At 38.5% G+C, this 23092-nt stretch overlaps 1 protein-coding gene across 1 annotated transcript; it reads left to right on the plus strand.

The window, feature by feature from the left end:
- The first annotated feature begins 2687 nt into the window (after positions 1-2687).
- On the plus strand, positions 2688-22786 carry MFSD6 (major facilitator superfamily domain containing 6). Its single transcript, XM_009277119.1, has 6 exons — positions 2688-4266; positions 9786-9883; positions 15480-15641; positions 16250-16348; positions 18395-18675; positions 20558-22786. Exons 1-6 carry the CDS (start codon positions 2723-2725, stop codon positions 20678-20680), a joined length of 2307 nt encoding a protein of 768 aa, XP_009275394.1. The 5' UTR covers positions 2688-2722; the 3' UTR covers positions 20681-22786.
- The last annotated feature ends 306 nt before the right edge of the window (positions 22787-23092 follow it).

Consider the following 23092-nt stretch of genomic DNA (forward strand, 5'->3'; position numbering starts at 1 on the left):
TGCAGCAACTCAAGTGTTTAAAGATTAGCTGTATAACAATTTTTAATATACCTGCTATTCATACAATGTACAAAATGGAAGTTCCATTCCAATAGAAAAGGGAAACTGAATTAAAAAGGATTGAATACTAATTGCTCTAAAAGCCTTCAGTATAATTTATATGAAATCAGATGGTTCAGAGCTCATATATAGGGATAAGGAACATGGCAGTGTTGTTTAAATCAGGATAATTTCAATTCATACTTGCAAAGAAGTTGTCCTAATATCCAAGTGGTTAAAATGTGAGTTCTATCTTGTCATGTCATGGGGACAGGGGAGGAAATTTATTCTTCAAAATTAAATGCTGTGAAGCTCTGATACAGCTAGTAAGCAAGTTGCTGTAAATAGATGAGCATATACTGGTTTTGGTAGGACACAGGAACAACACCAAAACCTCAGTTACGTCCCCTTGACATAAGTGGGGCCTTGCACAAGTTCTGGAGTCTTTGTTGTCAAAGCACGGGGAGGCGTAAAGAAAATAAAAGCACAGATGATGACTGATCTAATTTACTCATTAGAAGGACTTGTTTTATGGATATAGAAGCCAAAAATGAGCAAATGTATGAGCAAAAAACCCACAGTCCTTCCAACTGTCAGGTGGAAGTGGCTGACTGAACTGAAAATTGCAGGCGCTAACTAGACAGCTGCTGGTTTTTGGTTCATGTGGCTTTTGATGGTAGCAGGTAAAGGCAAGAAAATGTGTTTTCACATTTGACTGTTCTAACAACTTAATAAGGACTTTTCCTAATCTTTTGGCACTTGAAATACTTTTTTTTTTTTTTTTTAGTTGGATTGTCTCTGAAGAAACTGGAGAAAAAAGCAGTCTATGTGTATGTGCCGGCATTGTTTTGATTAACTTCTGACCTTGAATACATGAATGTTTAAGGTTCCATGATTTTTATGCAACCTTTTCTCCCTAAGTGAAACCAGAGATCCCTGTAGATAGTATCCCATAGAAATGACATTTTAAAGTGAAAAACACACACAAACCTCCTGAGTGTTTGGGATTTTAATGATGGTATTTTTAGACTTATCTATCACTGAACTGTGTAAGGTTTAGATTATTTTAATGGGCTGTTGTTTTTAGAAGTATCCATGGCTTGTTCTGTCAGCTGTTATGTGTATGTTGGATCAGTAAGAAACAATTTAACATACTTGTGAATGTTAGAGTCTCTTTTCTGTTACTAGCCTTGCATCAGTTTGCAAATCCGTTGTCAGTATTTAGATAACTTCTGAATTATAATTAAATAATTTAAAGGCACTGGATATATCAATGCATGACTAATTTTAAGGGGACGATACTGTGCTTTCAGTTGAATTTTGAAAGACTGCGATTTCATTGGAGCTCTTCTAGTGGGAATAAAGTGCAGACTTGCAAATTCCTAGAGAAGATATTCCTGATCATAAATTGAGTGCCCTTAGAGGAATTTCAGGTTCTTCTGGAATAAAATGCTCTTTTGAAATACTGGTCCTTGAAAAGGTTTCTGTTTGATAGTAACACTAATCCAAACACCAAAGGGATGACAAAACCAAAATATATAACATTCTCATAATGAACATGAGATAATCTTCCTAGGTTAAATTTACAGATATTAATACAGCAAAAATAGTTGCCTAATATAATGATTTTGAGCTGGTAGCCTGCTGGCAGAGCTTTTTTTTTTTTTTTAAATTCCTTGAAAGGAAAGCTTCTGTTAGCTAGCCTAACTTATTAGAATGGTTTGTTGTTTTTCAATGTGAAAGCTGATTGGTCAAATCAAAGTCTAAGTAGTGGTGAATTTATTTTTAAGTGTTGCTTGTCAGTTTTGCAATGTTTTACTTCTGCAGAGGTTAAGTGTGGGCAGCTGCAGTATAATTATCTCCCAATCCACCTTTCTTCAATTTCAGAATTTGACTTGAAGAGATCATTGTAGGGCCTGTGCTTATTTTCTGTCCCTGTGTTTCTTTGCTCCCAGGTCTTTGATGCCTTTGAGGTTGTTATCCTAATTTTGAGGGTCCCTTGCTTTAATTTTAAAACCCCATCCTAATTCCCACCTCTCTTCCCATTCAGCCTAGAACCTCAAGCCTCCCACCAGTATCTGCTGTGGTTGTGGAGTGCTTAGAAAATCACATTTCAAGAGGAGCATGATGAACCTTTTGAAGGCCATCATGAGGCTTCGGATAATAATTTGTTTTGATAGTTAAAAAAACCCAGATATATATGTGGCTGCATTATTTAATTACGAAATCATGGCTGTCCTTTGGTATAGTAGGGAATACTGGAAATAAAGCAGTTAGCCTTGGGGGAGAAAAGGCAACTTGAAAGAAAATGCAACTTGCAAAGGCTAGCACTTAGTTGCCACAGTAACTTTGAATATATAAATTATTCTCTGTCTGAAACATGAAAGATGTTTTATTGCACAATATTAAAGCTGCTGTTGGGAGAACTTCACAGAATTGGTCATAAAACACGTTTTTATTGATGCTACCATGTACCAGTAGTCTAGACAAATGGCCTTCCCCACCCTGATACTGCCTTTATTGCTCAGGAATGTCTTATCAAAAAGAAGCCGTCTTTGTCCTTGATGACTGGCATTGCAGGTGTGTTCCCGTGTGGTACCTTAACCATGTTATGTTTTATGTGTTTGCAGGGTAGCCCTAGTTCCTTGAGAGCGCACCAGATATTGGATGCTTGTGGTAAACCATGGCAGCTGATGATAAGGTTGCCATTCTAACCGATGATGAAGAAGAACAGAAGAGAAAGTATGTGCTTGCTGATCCTTTCAATGGCATTTCTAAGGATCAAGACTTGCCGCCCCAGAATGAATCCCCTTCGATGGAGACAACCACTGTCCCAGACGAAGAGCTAGATTGGTTAGAGAAGCACTGCGTCAAAATAAACAATGATCTTCTGATCTCAAAGGTCTTCTATTTTTTCTTCTATTCTGCATATGGCTCTCTCTACCCCTTGCTGCCTGTGTATTACAAGCAGCTGGGTATGTCACCCAGTCAGAGTGGACTTCTGGTGGGCATCAGGTACTTTATTGAGTTTTGCAGTGCTCCCTTCTGGGGAGTGGTGGCAGATCGCTTCAAGAAGGGGAAGATCGTCCTCCTCTTTTCGCTTTTATGCTGGGTTTTATTTAACCTGGGGATTGGATTTGTCAGACCAGCCACCTTAAGATGCGTACCAAAGGGCCTTCCCCCAGCACATCCCACCAACGCAAGCAGCCTTTTAACAACAGTTTCGCAAAATGCCTCGATGTCTTCTCCGCTAACCACAGCGAGTACTGCATCCCCAAAACTTCGTGAGAAGAGAGACCTGCTCGCTTCCAGTCCAATCACTTTGGAAACAACAGGGACAGCTAATCCTGAAATAACATTCCTGTTACCTACGCAGAGCAGTGATGTGGAGTTTGTCTTGGAAAACAGTACCCATTTCATTTCGAAAAACACCACCACTAGCCCAGTCTCACCAGGGAACGCGACTCTGAGTACCACCCCAGCTGCCATCACCACAAAGCCAATGCCTTCTGACCAAGCTGTGCTCATTTATGATCAACAAGAAGTAGAAGCCATCTTTCTACTCATTCTGCTGGTTGTCATAATAGGAGAATTTTTCAGTGCTTCCTCTGTTACTATTGTGGACACTGTAACACTGCAGTACCTCGGCAAACACAGGGACCGGTATGGATTGCAGCGTATGTGGGGGTCTCTGGGCTGGGGGCTGGCCATGCTCTCTGTGGGAATTGGCATTGACTATACTCACACAGAAGTTGGCATTGAAGGTCAAGGATGTAAAGCTCCTGAGTACAAGAACTACAGGATAGTTTTCATTGTTTTTGGTGTTCTGATGACAATGGCATTAATTGTGGCCACCCAGTTTCGATTTCATTATGCGCACTTCAAGCAAGATGAAAATAAGAGAAAAGAGGTGGAAATCTCACAGGTGGACAGAAGTGCCTCCAACGAATCCTCCGATAACACTCCTACCAGTATGAGCCAGTCGCAGTCTTTCAGTTTTTGGGACCTAATAAAACTGCTGTGTAGTATCCAGTACAGCTCAGTGCTCTTCGTGGCGTGGTTCATGGGGTTTGGATATGGCTTTGTGTTCACCTTTCTTTACTGGCACTTGGAAGACCTGAATGGCACCACCACTCTCTTCGGAGTTTGTTCTGTGCTTAGTCACGTGTCTGAGCTGACTGCCTATTTCTTCAGCCACAAATTGATTGAACTGGTTGGTCATATCAGGTAAGATGTTAGAAATCATTAGAGAGCTATACAAAAAATGTTGAATTTCAGGCCTAGCCTTGTGTTACAAAGCAAAATTCAAGTTAATCCTTCTATTTTAAAATTCCGAGTCTTGCTCAGTTACATAGCTTGCCTGATGGAGTTTTTTATTATTATTTTAGGAGCTGAAAATGCTCTGAAATGTTTCCTCTGCATTTTAGTTGTGTGTTAGTATGTGCATTATGCCTGGCACCGTAACCTTTTGCAGACGGTTCCAGAAGACATCCTAGTACACTGATGCAAAGTTCTGTTAGAGATCTTTACAAATCGCCACCCACTCAAGGATTGTCTGTTTTGACATATAAATACCATTAGTTTTACAGTTTTTTTTCCTGATGAATAGCAGCATTCTGGAAACCTGCTTTAGCCTGCTTCTTCTTGCGGGGCAGTTCTTTGCCCCCATAGTAGCCTGGAAAGGTGTCACTTGCACGCTGAGAGGGGAGTAGGATGAGATGAAGGAGTGAGGTGAGCACCTCCTGTGCACGTGCCCTCGTAATCAGACTCTGGGTGTTGGCAGAATGAGGTTGCAGCCTGGTAGTGTTGCTTACCAGTTCAGTTCCTTGCTCTCTTCCTTTAGTTGCAACTGTGTGTGTTAGCTACTGAAGTGAGATGGCTGTGCAGGGCTTCTCCCATAGTTTTTGCCTTGTGTAAGTGAAACTGATTACTTCCAGCGTGTTAGTGAACGTTGTTTTCCTCTAAATTCACAATTGACTTGATTTCTGCATATTCTAAATCCCTTCACTCTTCTTTAAAAAAGCTCAGGGGAGGAAAGATGGCGGGGAATCTGAGTTAATGAAGTTGTAAAGGTTTTTTTTATATTTACTCAGGTACTCTGTGCAACTGAGCACAGAGCTCTGTGTGCTGTTAGCATCATGTCTTTTCCAAATGCCCTTTTATAATCATACAGTGATTGAGCTGTAAGTATTTTTTAAGCTGTCTGCACTGTTCTTTTTGTGCATTCTCTTCTGTGGTTTTGGTCTTTGTTTTTTTGTTTTGCTTTTATTGGGATGAATCTTTTGATTCATTTGACCTCTACTAAAAATGTTAGAGATGCTTAGCATGGTAATCTGAGAGATTACTTAAAAGATTGGTTTTTATCTTCCTTTAAACTGAGGAGGATCTCTTTACTTTGAGTCAGTCTTTTGAATTTGCCAATAGTTAGTATGAGAAAATATGACACCTTGCATGCTGCATGCAAGGACTGGAGGAAGGATATGGTGTTGGAGGAGTGGTGAGAACAGATCACAATCTTCATAGCTAAAGATAGCTTGGGTATGCTTTTTCAATGTATATTGTTATAGTACAAAATTCAGGCTTAGACTTCAAATAGAGAAAGAACAAAAACCAAAAGAATGGTAGGCTTGTGAATGAATGATGAAATAGATGGGGATGAAGTAGATGAAACAGAAGGGGATAGGAGCATTGGCCACTAAAAAGAAAGATGATGTACAGGATTAACTCCTCTTTTTTTTTTTTTTTTTCCTTTGCACTGTTAAGACTATGAAGTCAAGATTGGATCAAGATTAAGTTGTTAAAACACTAGCTCCTATTTGCAATGAAAGAACGTTCTTTATACCTACACCTGGGAAATGCATATTAGTCATATTTTAATGTTATCTAATGCTTACTTGTATTTAGTCATCACAGTTTGAGATGTCTCCTTCTGGTTGCCTTTCTTCTTGTACTTTTTGAACTTTGTATAATGCATGATTTGTTCAAGAGGAGGCAAACTTTTTTTTTTTTAAAAAAGGAATTTATAGGAGTTCATAGCTCATATTCTTTGATAGTTCTGTATATGTCTGCTGCCTTATAGTACAGATATTCTTTCTCCCATTAATAAGAACCGATAGCCTCCAACTGTATATCCTTCTTGGAACTGTCTTAGCCAGAAGCATTTGGGATCGGTATTTTAGATCTTTTTTTTTCTTTTTTTTTTTAAAAGCTGAAAATTCTCTGTTTACTGTTTTGGCATAAAAGCAGTTATATGTTTATGGGAATTCTGGTGTAAGGTCTTGTATGAAATGAAATAGAAGTACCTCTTAATCCATACCTAGCTATGAATATTTCACAGGGTATTTCACAGAGGGAAGGTGGCTTGACATCTTTTTTTGGTAAGATGACTTCAGTGCTGAGGTTGTCTTACCTTCCATTAACTTCTGTTGCTAATTTAAAAAAAAAAAAAAAAAATTAAAAAGGATATTTTCACTCTTTCTTCTGTGTTGTTGGACTCCTAGATGAAGACAGTCTTTTTGCAGTATTTATTTGAACATTATCATTCAATCTTTCCTTCCTGTCCTAATTCTTTGAAGACAGGTATGAGTACCAGGAATGCATGCACTGTCACAGTAGCAGAAAAAAATGCTATTGACTGTCCTTTGTAGAACTACAAGAAAACAGGGCTTTACACCCTTGTCGGATAGAAGCTCAGTTTTCCTTTTCTAGCCTTGTAAAGCTTTCTGTTTCTACCATTGTATGTGTTGACATATAAGATCCTTACAACATTTTTAAACCTATTCTGTTTTCACAGGGGTTTTTTAGCTAATACTCAAATTATTGTCCAAGCATTTTAAGCATGACCATATTAAACATGTGCTGATTAAAATGTCTGATTTCTGACTTCATTAGCTTTACTGTTCATACACACATGCACTGCATGTGTGCATATGTTATACATGCTGCTAGTGTTTCTAACATTGTATATTAGCAGGTCACTAGATGAATCTGGAGTAATGACAATGATCGGTTCAACTAGAAAGCTGTTACGTGATTGTACAGATTTATGAGGGGAGGGAATATTGCAGATGCTAGAAGGGTATTTTTTGCCTTGCCTCTTCAGCCACCTTCTGAGAGATGACAGTAGATTTTCATTTAAAAGTAAACTAAAGAGTTAAAAAGAAATAAGTCATCAGAAAGTGTGGTGAAGGTCCCAAGTTCTTTGAGAGGATATTGCGATGGAAAAGCGTACAAAACTGGCTATCAAATATTTAGATACCATTGTTGAGTGGTATCCTGTGTAGAAGCATTCATAACTGCCATTGAGTTTAGGACGATGATGTTAATCTCTGAAAATAACTTCCTACTTGAGGTTAAGCTTGACTGTGTTTGTCTGACCATAATTCCAGCATGTGAGTTTTTATAGGAAGCAGAGACTGGTAGTGATGGCTGTAAACAACTTAGTCTCCTTAACATAAATATATATTCAGTGCTTTAAATGTTTAACCTGTAAATTGAATATGATGTCTCTGTGGATACTGCATATAGGGTTCATAAGGAACACGTTTACATTATCCATTTAGGTCTGATAAAGAGCCTAAGTGATTATTATAAATACGTTTTTGAAAAGACACTGTAAATACACAAAAGTTCTCGTGTGACGTACCCCTCCGGAAGCATAATTATAGAAATCTTCATAAACTGTAGTTTACCTAAAACTCTGTATATATTCTAACAAATTAAAAGGTAGAACCTGATTAAATTGCTGATCTTAAACTCTGAATCCAAATCTTTCTGCAAGTGTAACATGGTGGAAAAGCACAGGTAGCCGAGCGTGTTAGTGATGATGGAAAAACAATGAAGCAGGAGGAGACCTCTTCACATCTCTGGTCTGGCTGTGATAGGGAACAGCTTGAGATGGGAAGAAAGTTCTTGGTGCACAGGTAAAGTTTGTGCTAGACAAAAGTGAAATCAAGCTGGCAAGAACTGGTACTAAACAGAGCTGGGAGCATCTGTACTGCTGATGAGGAAAAACAAGTATATGGTGAGGTCATCCTTTGTATCCCCAAGAGTGTGCATCACCCTAGGCCTTACTAGTAGGGGAATGAAGAAAGGAGCCTGCAGACATTGCATGTTTGCTTACCTTTTGTGGCAAATATGTGCTAATACACTTCAGAAATGTGATTGTACATAAGAATTACATTAAGTTGTGGCTGTGAAAGGAACGAAGTTATTTGTTTGGAACAGAAGGCATTAATTAAAGGGGGAGATGAAATTTATGATGCATGGCGCAAAGAACAAGTTTGTTCTCTTTATTGTATAATACCAAACTTTTTCATGGCTTCCAATGTTTTCTTCAATGAATGCTTGGGCTTGTGTTGCCTAAAGGCAGCTTAAACCAGCTATTCATGGACCTTACATGTATCTGGAAGCCACACAGCTTGGTCCGATGTGTGATTTGGCGGGGGGAACTTCCTGCAAGCTTACCCAACTTGCTGAAAGTAAAATATATTGTCTTCTGTAAATCCATGTTGTTGTGAAACGCACAAACCTGTCTTCACGATTCCGAATGTTTTTTTATATCACCGACATGATGAAAACTATGGTACTGGTATTTTAGCTGTCAACATGTATATTTGGAGACCTCAAATGTTAACAAGATGCTGCATTTTTATGATTGCATCTATCTCTAGATTTTTCAGTGGCTATGTACCATTTAATTAAATCTTGGTGTGCTTTTGTAGAATAACTAACTAAAAAAGCAGCAGAAGGAATAACGAGCCCTTTCACAGTGTCTGCGCTAACACCTTAATTATCAACTGCATTTATTTCACCTGTGCCAAACCAGGGTCAACAAGAAGCCGTGTTTGGACAATAAATAATCCTCCTCCCTGAAAAAAATCTTTAAAGGTTGCACTAGCATCTTTTCTCAAGCTAAAAACATGTCTTGAATTAAGTCTTTGTTTCCCAAGATCCATCTAAAAATAAGAGAAAGATAGCTGGATGAATAAGCACCCCGGAGGTAAACTAAGCTAAATCTGAAAACTGGAAGGGAAAAAGTCATCAGGTTAAACATGCAATGGGAAATGCACTGCACAAATAGTCTTTGTGCTTCGTTGTTTAAAAACTGTTATAAGAGTTTTTTTCCTCTTCATTCTGAGATGCAGCATCTGCTGCTTTTCAACAGGATGGTTAAGTTTTATCCTGAGGCATGTTGTTATAAACCATATTGCTTCTGTGGGATGTGTTTTTAGAGTAGTTCTGAGCAGTTTGCAGATACCGGGACCATAAACTTACATTAATTGGGGTAAAATTAATTAATCTAATACAAACCTGCACCAGTCTTACATTAAAATGGAAGAATGAATCTCTGAATGGTTAGAAAAGAAGATTGTTTGGAAGGGATGTTGAATGTGCTTAGAAATGGTCTCTCTGAAATACAGTCCTGTGCAGAGCGTGGTGTGGAACTACAGAGCTTAGTTAAAAGCTCAGTAGATCTGCTGTCTCTTTGAATTTTTTTTTCCATTAGGATTTTGAAGAGAGTCTTAACTTTAGCCTTAGTTTGGATATGTGTTTGGAGTGGCCAAGAGGAGAGTTTATGTTTGGGTGCAGGACTTAAAGAATGTATTTTGTGTTGAGCAAATGCTTTAGACTGGCAAGCTGTTTGTACATGTGCAAATGGTTTCTGAAGTAGTAAGGTATATTATAACAAACCAAAAAAGGAGAATGCAAACTATCCTGACTTGTCTTTTCCTTACTTCCTTTAGAGTGCTCTATATTGGTCTTGCGTGTAACACAGCTCGATACATTTACATCTCATATCTGGAAAACGCCTGGACTGTTCTTCCGATGGAAGTACTTCAAGGTAAGACAGTGCAGTAATGCCCTTCCAGTATATGATCAGGTGCTTACATTTATCTTGTTTTCAAGTGATTAAATAAAAATCTGGTATTTCTCTGTTTTTTTGACCACAAATATCGCAGAATACCCACGTTCATAAAACATTACTGTTTATCTTGGGAAATATTTGACGTCAAAAGGGTGGGTTTGCATTTGATTGTGCACAGTTCTCTGTTTATTCAAACAGATCTGTGCGAGACCAACACACCCTTTAACTAAACAATGAGACAGAAGCACAAGCTGGGTACACGCCTACTGCAAATCCTGTTTGGTGGTAAATGTGAACTTCATTAAATGCAATAGGTCGTGGTTCTTGATGCCGTTAAAAAAAAAAAAAAAAAATCAACATAGCCTGGGTCATTCTATCTCTGTTAAAATATTTTGTAGTTTTTCAGTGGTATTGTTCATCAATACCTTTAGACTATAGAATTTTCTTTTTTTAATAGCTAGAGAGGAATTTCTTTCAATAGCTTTGTGCTAATAGAACTTCTTTAAGATACTTGCCCTTTAACTAATTTAATTAGAAGGACAGAGATGTGGTCTATGAAAAGTAATTTGAGCCCCGTTTTCAATTCATGTTGTCAAAGAAGACTGTAAGACCTTCATTGCAATGTTAAAGTATAAATTGTTCTAACTTAAATTTTACAAGAATTTTTTGTGTCTTTGTAGTGGGTACCACTTCTCAAAACCAGGAAACATCTAAACTATTTTACTTTGTTTCTTCAGTATTTGAAGAATACTGAAGTATTTGGGTTTGCAAGCGTGCAAAAGAATGGTTAATTTAAATGCAGAAAATATTTTCCCTGCCTTTAAAAATAATTGTACCATCTTTGTTAAAGCCATTATTTTGGCTTTATACAATGCTACTTAGAAAATTTTCCACAGATTATACTTAGAAGTTTTATTCTTCTATGTCCAGCATAATTTGAATTTGCATTAACTTTTTCTACTGTATTTACAGAAAACTTTGTAAGGTAGATTTTAACTTGAGTTATAAAATGCCATTGGAGAGTACTGTGTAGATCTCTACGTATACATAGAAAGAAATCTGTTAGTGTCCTGGCTCCTTCCCTCCCTGCTAACAAAAACAATTTATTGTATTAAAACTGCCACAACAGCAAGCTTCTGAATTTTGGTATTAAAAAAGCCCTGAACCACAACTATTGAATTGATACTTCATCATTCATATCAAGTGTTAAAATATGAAAATGTTGCAAAGAACCTGAAGAGAGCATATGTGTTATACTCTTGCCTGCTTAAACATTTAGGGGGAACAAATGATTGAATACAAAACTTCGGATATTACCTTCTAGGTAATCCTGTTTCAAAGACACCTCAACTCAAAATATAGGAAAAAAAACTTGTGTCTCAACAATCCAGCCATAAGTTTGTGCCCGGAAGCATCCTATCGTCATGGCTGAGAAAGAAGTGTCTTTTACTTTAAGTCTTGTTTTTATTCTGCTGAAATTTCAATATGAATTGCTTAATATGTAGGTTTGCTTTTACAGCAAGACTGTGAGGGAGCTCTTTTGGTGGGGTTTTTTGTGTGGTATAATCTTGAGTAATCAAGATTTAAAAAAATAAGGACCTTCAAAATAATACTTTCTCATGAATTTATCTGCCAGACTTTCTCTGTATCTAGCCGCTGCTGAATCATGTACACTTGGGTTAATCTTGCTATTTGCAGTTATTTATAGTCAGAAAATGAGAAAGTTCAAAACAAAACACACACACATGCATACACCCTCCCTCTCCCCCCCGAAAGCCTCTTCGTGTTCTACATGCACTTTTCAACCTGCATCTAACATGGTTTATTAGCATCCATGAAGTCTGTAGGTACACTGTATGTGTGTCTAATTACTGCCACTGTGTTTGTTACATTCCAGTAATCTCATTCAGTGTTGCTGAATGAGAGATCAAGTTTATCTTTTTAGAAGTACTGTTGACTTTTTTCCCCGCCCTTTATTCTTTTCCCCTCCTCGCTCTTACTGGTTTTAATCTCTTCTTGATTCATTATTTCTATTGCAGCAGTTACCAAATCCTGTTTCTTTGGGCTCAGCTTGCTTTCCTACATATCCACTGAATCTGTTGGTAGGGATAAGAGGTGACAACTTAATGAAATTTGGTGAGGTGGAAGCTCTTACTTTTGTTAAGTGAGTTTGTTGACAGAGGGAGCTAAGAATTGTAGCTGCTTTGCATATGTAAGGTTAGGAGTATTTAAAAACAAAAGAGCAGCAGATTTTGCAGAACATGTGGGTACCATGTGGGCCACGTGACTGCACCAAGTTGATAGGTCTTTTAAATCCCTTGGTGAAGTCCTTGTTATAATTGTGCATAACTTTTTCCAGGAAGCTGTCAAATTCTATGTAAATTCCAGTTCCTTCAGCTCGAGGGGTTTAAGGTCAACAACAGTTTCAGCTGACTTTTGTAAAGAATTTCTTTTTCTTTTTAATCTGTTTCTGCAATACAAGAAAGATTGTCCCCATGTGCTATGCTGAAGGGCATGGAGAGATTTCTGGAAGATGACTCTGCAAACTCCATCTATTGATTGTAATAAGAACCATGCTATGTTTCAGTTGCTGTCTGTAACTGGGATGGGGAGGACTCTTTAAGTGCGTTGCGCTGTCAAAGGAGTAAATGAGGAGATGTAAACTCACTTCTTAATTTAAGAGTTTTGAATCTGTATGCTGTATTGACTTGCACATGCAATGTATGAAAATAAGAGCTTAGGCCGAATCTTTAATAACTGAAAATTTCAAGACATCCCCATAGGCAAATGCATATAGTGTGTGTATATATGTCATCAGTCAGCAAACACGCAAGCAATCTTGTTCATTTCACACTTAACAGATTAAGTTTTGATATGATAGTTAATAAGAGTAAGCTGCAACTTACTTCAACTTATTGTTCCAAAGCAACAGTCCAAATTGCCTGGTAACAGCTGTGCTAGCTCACCAATTTGCATAACAGGAATTTTCTAAATTACAAAACTGTATTGATAACCTGAAAATTAGCTATTTTCACTTGGCAGTTATCCAACAAACTCCTACAAACAAGTACTATTCTAAGAAGTGACTCCTACTGATGCTCCAGCAACACAGTTATGTCTAGAGAGCAAAACCCTTGGGTCTTTAACTGGCAATAATTAGGATATATCTCCATTGAAATAAATTTGGCTCTCCAGATCTTCAACTCTTGGTTTATATGTAAATTATCCTAAGTGTGATAAACATTGTTATTCTAAGCATAACACTAGGGTTGTTACACTTGTTGGAACTATAGTCCAGATGGTGAAATGGTGGTTAGTGGTCTTAGCAAAAAACATCACAATATATGTATTGTGAACAACTTCTTTTTATAAGAATTGTGGTTAGCAGTAATCCAGACCAGACTTCTTATGAAAGTTGTTGTAAAAACTGTTCCAAACAGTCACTGTTGTATAAATAATTACAATAAAAACTACATTAGTAGTGTACACATACTTAAAAAAAAAAAAAGCCCGTACCTTTGAAGGCAAGTGAAATAGGCTGGTTTAAAGGTATGGATTTGTTTTCAGAGGAACTGGGAACACTATGTTCTATCTGGATTGCCTAGTAAAGGTGAAAACATCCAAGAACCTGTTGGTTAAGTTATGGCCTTTTGTTTTCAAACAAATACAGTGGTATTGTGCTTCACGGTTCAAATAATTTCTGATGTGTTTTTGATTTGCCTGGCTTTTAAAACTTGACTTACTCTTAAATAGCTAATAATTCTGAATGTTTTAAATTAATTGGTAGTAGGTATCCTTTCTAAAACAAAAAACACATTATCTATATTAGATTAGCTTTGCTTTGTTATTGGGACAGTTCTTTGTTGCTATTTTCAATGCATACGTGGGTCTGCATTAAAAAAAAAAGTAGATATTCAGTGAGTTTTAAAATTCTGAGCTCTTTGGATGGAAAATCTGTAAGTTTTACAGCCTTAAACTGTAAATTGTAAGGTAAAGTACACTCATCCTAGCGTAAGCCTTTTATTTTTCAACGAGATGGTGTTCTGTTACCAAAACCAGCTCTGCAATGTATAAAGGTGGCCTTTACAAACCCAAAGCTTGAGAAATTTTTATTTAGATGTGGATGAAAATGAACTGTACAGCCTTGTGGACATCTAGCATGTCTATCCCTGAACTGTATCAATATCAATTCCATACAGTGCTATTTATCATTTCACAACTAAGCAAAATCCAAGTTACTCTGTGAGTATGTTACAAAATCACGTGTTTTCTTGCTCTTACGAGTCTTCAGCCTAAATGCCTAAGTAATTACTGAGTGTCCAGCTGTTCATTAATAAGTCAAGTGTAGAGGACAGAAACATGTTGACTGAATCATCAGTTGTGCCAACACTTTTTTAAAACCGAGGCAGTAGAGCTTAGGCATTGGTAAGCTGTGATGACTATTTTTAATACCGCTCAAATAAGAAAAAAATATTCCCACTCAATCTGAGGGTGGCAAAACAGTTCAGTGATGAGCTACAAAACTGTTTCGTTTTTCCAATTTCTCCACAACCCTGCTTTTTCCTGTCCTGTTCTTCCCCACTCCACAACAAAACCCACCAAGCAGGTACCAAAGACGAGGACTCCACCTGCAGCCTGTTTCTGTATTTACTGTCTTTCTCCTTAGCTGTCCTGTGGTAGGAAAAAAATGTTCATAACCCTGAACCTACAAGGCACGTGCCAGAAAGAGACTTCCAAAAACGCAGCTGGGGAGCTGGGGCTGTCTTGGATACGTGGCCGTTGTTTATAGCAGTGAGGACCTCTGCTGTGCTCAGTCCCCAGAGCGGGAGTGGGTGAAATGGGAGGCAGCAGCAGCATGTGGCAGCGCCTACGCAGGATGCAGTCATAGCGGGAGGAAGGGCATGCTGACTCTGCCTCCAAACAGCTGATGCCGTGAAAATCGGCATCTTTGGCCTACCCTGAGGAGCTTGCGTGCTTTTCCCGTCCAGACCATTCAGTGCTAAATGCAGCACGTGTTGGTGTTGAGTTCAGAAAGAGTTTGGGCATTGGTTTTGGGGGGAGTGAGAAGGGCAGGAGGGGATTAATTCTTGCCTCTGAAATGAGATGGATATCTCGGATATTGTTTGGCTTTTATGACCTTTGCATTGCCTTCATTGTGGCGGTAAGGAGACTGCTGAGGGGCATCAATGCTTTAATTGCCTGCAGCTTATGAAATCAGGACCGTATTCCAAAGGCCCCGGGTCACTCGAAGGGATGAGGAATCTGGCAGAGAGACTTTTAAGGTGCTTTATTTAGTCTTTCTAGGGACTGTGTCTCAAGAAGAGAAGTGAGGTCATCTTAGAGGGAGAAAGAGCTATTGATAGACTCTGCAGAAGGAGTCGTCATGTCTCCCTGTGGCTTGGTTGCCAGTATCACATTACCAAAAGCTGATTTGTACTTCACAGGCATTTGTCAGTGAAAGGATTTTGTTGTTTTTCTCCAACGCCATGCTCCAACTGCTAAGTGCAGTTGCTCTGATGCTGTGTTAGTACACTTGCAACCCTGTACTCTTTACAATGTTTCATCTCTCTAGGTGTCACTCATGCGGCTATATGGGCGGCTTGTATTTCGTACCTTAGTGCGGCAGTGCCTCCGGAGCTGAGAACATCAGCCCAGGGAATCCTGCAAGGTCTCCACTTGGGTCTGGGCAGAGGATGCGGGGCTATGGTTGGAGGGGTTTTGGTCAATTACTTCGGTAAGCAAAAATTGTATTGAATTTTATTTTATTTATTGAAGTTCTGGGTTTACTGAACTACCAGCTTTAAACTTATTTATGCTTAAGTTATTGTTATGTTTTAAAGAGTAATACACTTTGTATAAATCATGGAGTCATAGAACTGCTCAGGCTGGGAGGGACCTCAGGAGATCTCCAGTCCAGGCCCCTGATCAAAGCAAGGTTAGCACTGAATTCGAACGAGGTTCCTTATGGCTTTGTCCCGTCAGTGTTACAGACTGACTAAATATGTTTATGACTGATTAAATATGTTATGCCTAGATATTTTTAGTATTGTGCGAGCAAATCTCCAACCTGATCCTTAAGTAAGATGAATGAATCCTTTGTGAGAGAATAGGTTGATACTATGCAGCCTCTCGATGAACAAGTGAGAATCTAATTACTTGGTTAAAAATCCTTTGCAAAGCCTGTAGAAGTGGTGATGGGGGAGGAAAAATGTAATAAAACAAGCTAATAAGAGTCTACATGGGACAATACATACCCAAGGAGTGCATAATGCTGACTCATCTTGTAGTATTAAGTAAGTAGATTCTCAATTTAAAAAAAAAAACAACATAATCTCATTACAGGTCCTGCTGCTACATTCAGAGGAATAGGGATGGCTTGTTTAGTGATTCTTCTTCTATTTGCACTGATTCAGTGGCTGTTGGTTCCTGATGAAGAAGAAGGTAAATATTCACGTCACTGAGACACTACAAAATTAGAGCTAGGGAAAAAAGGTATCTCTGAAGCTACTCCCTGCAGCTTTAATTCTGTATGTTTGGTGTCTTTACTCAGATTTTGACAAAACGGTTTGTTTTCCAGAGAGAAGTTTTTTCCTGAGCAATAATAGAAATTGAAGTGGTGTGCTGCTGCTGTTAAGAAGGGCAGCACTGAGTTCTTGGAGGTCAATAGGAGGAAAGCATAACATATTTTACTACCTGTATGTGCTCTCAGTTCTGGGAATCCCTTAGGTTAGTCTTAACAGCTGTAGTGAGTCATTTCAGTTGCATTCAGTTCTTTAAGGTCACCTTGACCACTGCATGCTCTCATACTGTACCAGTCCAAGCCACCTCTGCCAGAAATTGTAGAGATGGCTTCAGAGGACAGAAGCTTTTATAACTGCCTTAGTTCTGTTCTGCACTCGAGAAATCTCCCCTCGGGTGGAACTTGAACTTTTTCATCTCTGCCTTTATTAATATAAAGGCTAACCAGAAATGAAATATTTAGTGCAAAGTTAAGGATTTAGCATAAATCTAACTCTTACAAAGACAATAAAACTGTGGCAAATTCTGAGAAGTCATGAATTTTTGATCTGCCTTTTACCCAAATGTTACTTTCCAATATGAGCCTTGAGTATGAAATGAAAGTTAGTTTTCTTTAGCTGGAATATTAAATAAATTGTCCTTGACTAGTTATCAGCTTGCCTGTACTGAAGTGTTCAAATATGTATTCTGCTAGAATTTTCTTCGCCTCTGTTCAAACGATAATGGCAAAAAATGGAAAGGTGAAAGGATATTTACTGTTTCAGTTTCCCATCAACTTTTGGTTAATTACATGTGAAGCTACAAAAGAACAGTTTGTTCTTAGTGGCCTTATTCTATTTCTTTTGTTTCAGTCTTTGGTTTTCATTTAATACATGCTATCCATCTTGAGACTGTGTATCTTAATTTTAACTATTGCTTAAAATATCCAGTACTATCTAAGAGCCTGTAAACAAAATATGATTTTATAATTTTGAAAAAAATATATTTTTACTTGTTAAAATATTTCTACTCAGAAAAAATATTTTCTCAAAATTTACAGAATGTGTTATTTACAGACTTGAAGAGAACATAGAGCTATTACTTAAAATATCCAACAGTTTCTAACAATCTCTTTAATTACTTTTTGTATATAAATACTCTGGCCCTTCAAGATTGTAAGACACATTGTGTTGGTTCATGACAGTCATTTTCTGGGTGACATTTCAAGACAGTTGGGAAAACTATTTCAAATTATCAGAAGACCTTAGATGTAAAGATCTGTTGGGAGGATTTCTTCCTTTACCTGAAACTCTGTGACAGTCGTTTTGTCTCCTCCAGTGTGTCACTAACCTTGTTCTTTTCTCACTAACTGCATAACTTCATCTCAGTAACTATGGAGGGATGGTTTGTTTCTTAAATAAAAAAGTGATGAAGATGTAGAACAACTTCTTTAAGTTGAATCAGTAGGTTTAGAAACTTTAAGATCGGAAATGGCTGTTGATGTAGGCCGTGGGACTTCACGAAATAGTTCCTGTTTGAAGCCAGTGTTTAGTTATGAGTACGAGTGAGTTCTAAGGTGCAGGCTTTATACAGAGAAATAAGTTTGCTACAGGTTTAAAAGACTTACTTTCAGTTTGCATGTAACATGAAAATGGCTTAAATTTCAATGTAACATGAAAATACGTATTTTTAATAGCTAGCTGGGAACAAATGGACCGCTTCATACTCATTAGCCCCTCCTGTTTATGCAGCCATGTAAAATACCTCGCTGCAGTTGCAGAACAGCCTTGCTTGTAAGGACGACACCACGTCATGTTTCCAAACTAGATTGTGGCCTGTCTCGCTCCTGGCTGTTTGTGCCAGTGTTCTGCTTTCAGTACAGTGATAACCATATTATGAAGGCAAGAAACACTTAGTGTTCATTGTCTGCTTCACATGTTTTTTAAGCTTGTTGGCTTTTGCCAGTGATTATTTTGTTTTAAACTTCAGAAAAGACAATGCTGGCGGAAAGGATCCCAGTGCCTTCCAGTCCTGTTCCCATAGCAACTATTGACCTTGTACAACAGCAATCGGAAGATATCATGCCCCGGACTGAGCCCAGACTCCCTCTAAAGAAAACGAAACACCAAGAAGAGCAAGAGGATGTGAACAAGCCTGCCTGGGGCATCAGCTCTTCTCCTTGGGTCACCTTAGCTTATGCTGTCTACCAGATAAAAGAGATGGTTAAACTATCCAAAACCAATCCAACTCCTGAGAATCAGCCTTTGCAGGTAATCTTCTAATGTACAGGAAGTTCTTACATATTTGTTGGATGCTTGAAAACCTTTATAGCTGTGTAAATCTGTTAGTACCTGGCAGATATTCTCTGTCAGCTTGTAATAAATTTGGAGTTGCGAAACAGTAGTTGAAATACTGCATGAAATAGAGTTGTTTTCTATATATAGTACAGCAGGAATAACTATTTTTGCAAGTATTATCTTCCTGAAGATGGGAGGAGAGGGAGAGACACATAAAAAGCGACTCTGTTTTACAGGCTTGGATATACTTGAATTCCCTTTGAGTTTACATTTGTTTTCATATTAGTTGGACTCTGTGGGTTGTGCATTTTGCAAAATGTACAAGGTGATAATTGAACATGAAGATGCACAGCTACTTAACAGAGTGTAAAATGATTTTTATTTAGTTTTGCTTCCTTGGGTGATGCTGTCAGATGTCTACATTGTTGCGGAAATAGGTGTTCCAGACAACTACTGATGGGATGAAGCGCCTTCTGTTCAAATAAATTTCATCTCTTTTTTTATCTAGAGTTAGACCAGATGAGAGCCATTCAGTGACTTAAAATGTCTGATTGCTGGTGCTTACTTTACACCATTTCCCTTCTGTCCAGTCTCCCCGCAAAATACCTTTTAATACCTTTAGCTTCATTAATGATTGGGCTTGGATCTTGAACTATCATCTAATGCTTTGGACATGCCTTTCAGAATGGAGCTGAAGCATACTGCTTAAGCAAAGTAGGGAAATGCTGTCAATGCAAGTTTTAGAACAGCATGGTTAATGTTAAAACCACTGTGTTTACCTGTCTGGAAGGAGTGGGTGAGGTTCCTTCTTATGCACCCGGTGGGCGTAAACACAGAAATGCTTTTTCCACAACTGCTGTCTTTAGAAATGGGTAATTTGGGATATGAGTGTGAATCAGCAGAGCAGAGTCTGTAGGAATCACTGGTCAGTGATCTCCTGCCTTTCTTACTCGTCTTTATTCTTGAAAATATATTTACAGGCATGTCTGCTTTAGGTTGGTTGGGGTTTTGTTTGTTTTTTAACTTCCCTGAGTCAAAGAACGTGGTTTTTTTTATAGTGATGCTGAAGGTATTGCTGGGTCTCTGACATTAAAGTAATTTGTCCAGACAAACCGCTTTGTTTCTCGTTGGTAAATGTCCTCAGGGTCTTGGTTAGTGTAAGCTGTCCCCTTTTAAAAAGAGAAATCAGAGAAAAGCAGTTGCACAGAACTTATGCAATGAACATAGCAAGAAAATAATGTTTTGTGCAGTTGTGTGGTGTCTGAGAGGGACTTGTCCAACACTGCTGGACACCACCCAGCCGCTTCACTAAGAATTGTGAAGAGGCCAGAAAGGCTTTTGTGCCTGTTGGCATCTCTATGGCACACGATCTCTTCGTTATTCTTTCCTTCCTGTAAAAATACAGTGCTGATATAAAAGTAGTTCTTGTTGTCTGAGCAGTATCTTGGGGAGGGAACTATTGAGGAAAGCTATATTTAAGGAGCATGAAAAAATTTTACAGAATTGTTTGGTCAAAATAACAGCCTTGTCTGAACACTTTGAAGTCCAGTTAATTGTTTGTTTTTTTTCCCTTGAAACACAACAAGTTTGTTTTTTGCATGCTTCTTGGGAAAGTGCAGTTAGGAAAAGAGATGGAAGGTAAGCTACTGTCTGCTTGCTATTAGTGTCATCTGGATTTAAATGTACTACTTTTGCTTTGCTGCTTTAAGTTTGATTTTTTACGTTGCGGGCATTCAAAGTAAGCGCATTGTGAGTTTCCAGAAGTGCCTGAATGCATCTGGGGGTATACCACTGGGGATAGTGTCATGAGTGTTTATACTTACTTTTTGCACGCAATCCTTTCCCCTCTCTTTAGAAAATCAATGAGAATTGCAGTGCTTCATCAGCCAGCTCAGCAAGACAGCCCCAAAATCCGACAGATTCTGGGCAGTCCAGAAATTGTTCAGCACCAACACCTACAGCAACATCAGATTCCTAAGTAGATGGCGACACGTTGTGTTGGATCATGATGCTCAGCCTACTGCTGCAGGGCCCTGAGATGCGCTCATCTTATCAAATCCAGTGCATGGAATTCTGCTTCTCACCTGGGAAATGCTGGAGTAGGAGCTCAAAAGTAGGACTTCCTTCATCTTAACGATCATAATGTGATGCAGTGCAAGCTTTTAACTATATAAAGAATATTCATATGACTACACAGAGCAACATGAGCAGGGAAGCCAAAAGTTCGGAATTCTTGAGGGAAGTGATGTGGCCGGATCTAACGGTAGGAAGCATTCTTGGCTGCTTTGCTAAAGCTGAGTCAAGTGCTATGAGATTTCTTTGCAATCTGTAGAAAAAGGGAGTTCACTCTTCACTTGTTGAGGCACAGTGTGTCTGGCTTGACTGGATAATTTTCTTCTTTGAATTTGTTCCCAAGACAAAATGAAAAGACTTCAGGAGAGAAACTGAGTTTCCCTGCATGGTCTATTAGAAAATACCAGATCCAATAAATATAGGAACAGCATGAAACTGTCTCTGTAAAGATTTCTCAGAAACTGAGTAGCTTTAGCAAGCGTATCTTCATATTATGGTGATGGATTAAGTAAAACACACACATATTCAAAGAATATGTTTTTGAAGCTAATGTTATCTTGTTTGAGATAAAGGTTTAGTTCTGCAAAGCAAAGATTTTGAACTGGCGTTTTAGTGAAACAAAAAAGCTGGAGGAAGGCTTCTGAAGAAGTTAACCTCTGCACTTGCAGCCCTTCAGTTGGGCATAGGTTGTGTGCGTTTGGGTAATTTTAGGTTTGATGTTGTATTAAGACAAGAATCTTTGATCAAGATTGCACAACCTGAGATTGATCAAGGTTTTCAGTGGACACACTCTTTTGTTTTTTTTTATTTCATCATCTATACAATGGTTTATTTAATGCGGTGTAGTTACTGTGGTTATTTATTAAGAAAACAGTAAGCTTTAAGTGCCTAGGGAAGGTGGGGGGTAGGGAGGAATCACCTAAAAATCTTAATGATTAGGATTATAGGGGCAAAGTTGTTGACGCAGAAATCAAGTAGAGTGAGAGATTCTCAGGAGGAAGCAAACATAACTAAATTGCAGTATGTTTAGGAAATTACTTTGCCCAATGTCAAGACACTGGAAGACTTCGGATTATGTTTTGTTACACTTTTCAATATGAACTGCAGCCAGCTCACTTGCTGGTGCATAGTGAAAATTGCTGCTGGAGGGAAAGCCTTGGTCTCGAGGAGGAGTCGGGGGGTTTAGTCAGGGTAGCATTTTGGCCCATTTGCTTATATTAACAGCTTGTTCCTGGGAGATTCTGAGCGCTCAGCTTCCACGGGACCAAGTGAGTATTGTTCAGCCCTCCTTGAAATCGGATGTATGTGATGTGTCAGGCCTTCTATGGGGAAGGTGGGTGTTGTGGGACTGTACAGTGATCCAGAGGCAAGATCAAGAGGAGCACAGGCTTAGGGGAGAGGAAGATGGCAGCAGCTAAGCAGGAAAGGGGGTGCGCAGTTTTACCAACTTTGACATCCAGTTAGCTTGACTGAAGGGGTGTCCCGTAGCTGTACTTTAGCTGTGCTTTTAGAACCACCCATGTTTTGGTGGTGCCTGGGACCAACACCATAGACAATAAAAAGAAACATTGATGACTAGCCACTAGTTACTTTTTTTGCACTTGAACTTAAATGTACTGTACTCACGTAAATCCTCATGACTTGTCTAAGTGTCCTTTAAAATCAGAAATGTATTTATTGTATGTTTGTGTAACTTGGGGGAGAACTAAAGACTGAACAGGTGACAGGACAGAAGGATGCTAAAAATCATCTTGAGGCAAACCAACCATTTGTTGAGTTCATGCTGTACAGTGTTACCTCAGCTGCTACTGCATAGCACCTGGATTGTGAGGTGAAGAGCTTGTACACTCTGTTTACACTTCAGAATTGTGTATTTGAAATGCCTGCTCTTTTTGGAATTGTATAGTCATTCTATGTTGCAAAATGGACATGTACACCTGGGTTTTGATATTTGTGAAACTGTAAAAACTGTGGTAAGAAATATAAAATATCCATAATGTATTTAATAGTATCAATCTGAACTTTTATTACATTTGCTCATATTACGGTGCCAACAGTGAACATAATCCAATGATAATTACCTTTTGCTAGGTTCACTGCCTGGAGGATAGTGAACCTAGAGCCTGGGAACTACTCTTGCGCGGCGTTAAAATCTGTTTCATGATAAAATCTGACTGTAGGCACAAATTTCCTTGTGTGGGGCAAGGAGGATGTAAGGGATGCACGCCAATGTGCATCATGAACAGGTTGATACGGAAGTGTGCAGGACATCATGAGTGAAAGTCAAAATTGGATTGTGTTTGTCACCTAGCAGTTT

Source organism: Aptenodytes forsteri, unplaced genomic scaffold (genome assembly GCF_000699145.1).
Source record: "Aptenodytes forsteri isolate BGI_AS27 unplaced genomic scaffold, ASM69914v1 Scaffold145, whole genome shotgun sequence".
Taxonomy (NCBI): Eukaryota; Metazoa; Chordata; class Aves; order Sphenisciformes; family Spheniscidae; genus Aptenodytes; species Aptenodytes forsteri.

Excerpts from the sequence above, each read along its gene's own strand:
- MFSD6 (XM_009277119.1), top strand. The coding sequence starts at position 2,723 with ATGGCAGCTGATGATAAGGTTGCCATTCTAACCGATGATGAAGAAGAA. Across the intron at positions 4,267-9,785 it reads GAACTGGTTGGTCATATCAG|AGTGCTCTATATTGGTCTTG; the intron begins GTAAGATGTTAG and ends TACTTCCTTTAG. Across the intron at positions 18,676-20,557 it reads CTGAGAATCAGCCTTTGCAG|AAAATCAATGAGAATTGCAG; the intron begins GTAATCTTCTAA and ends CCCTCTCTTTAG.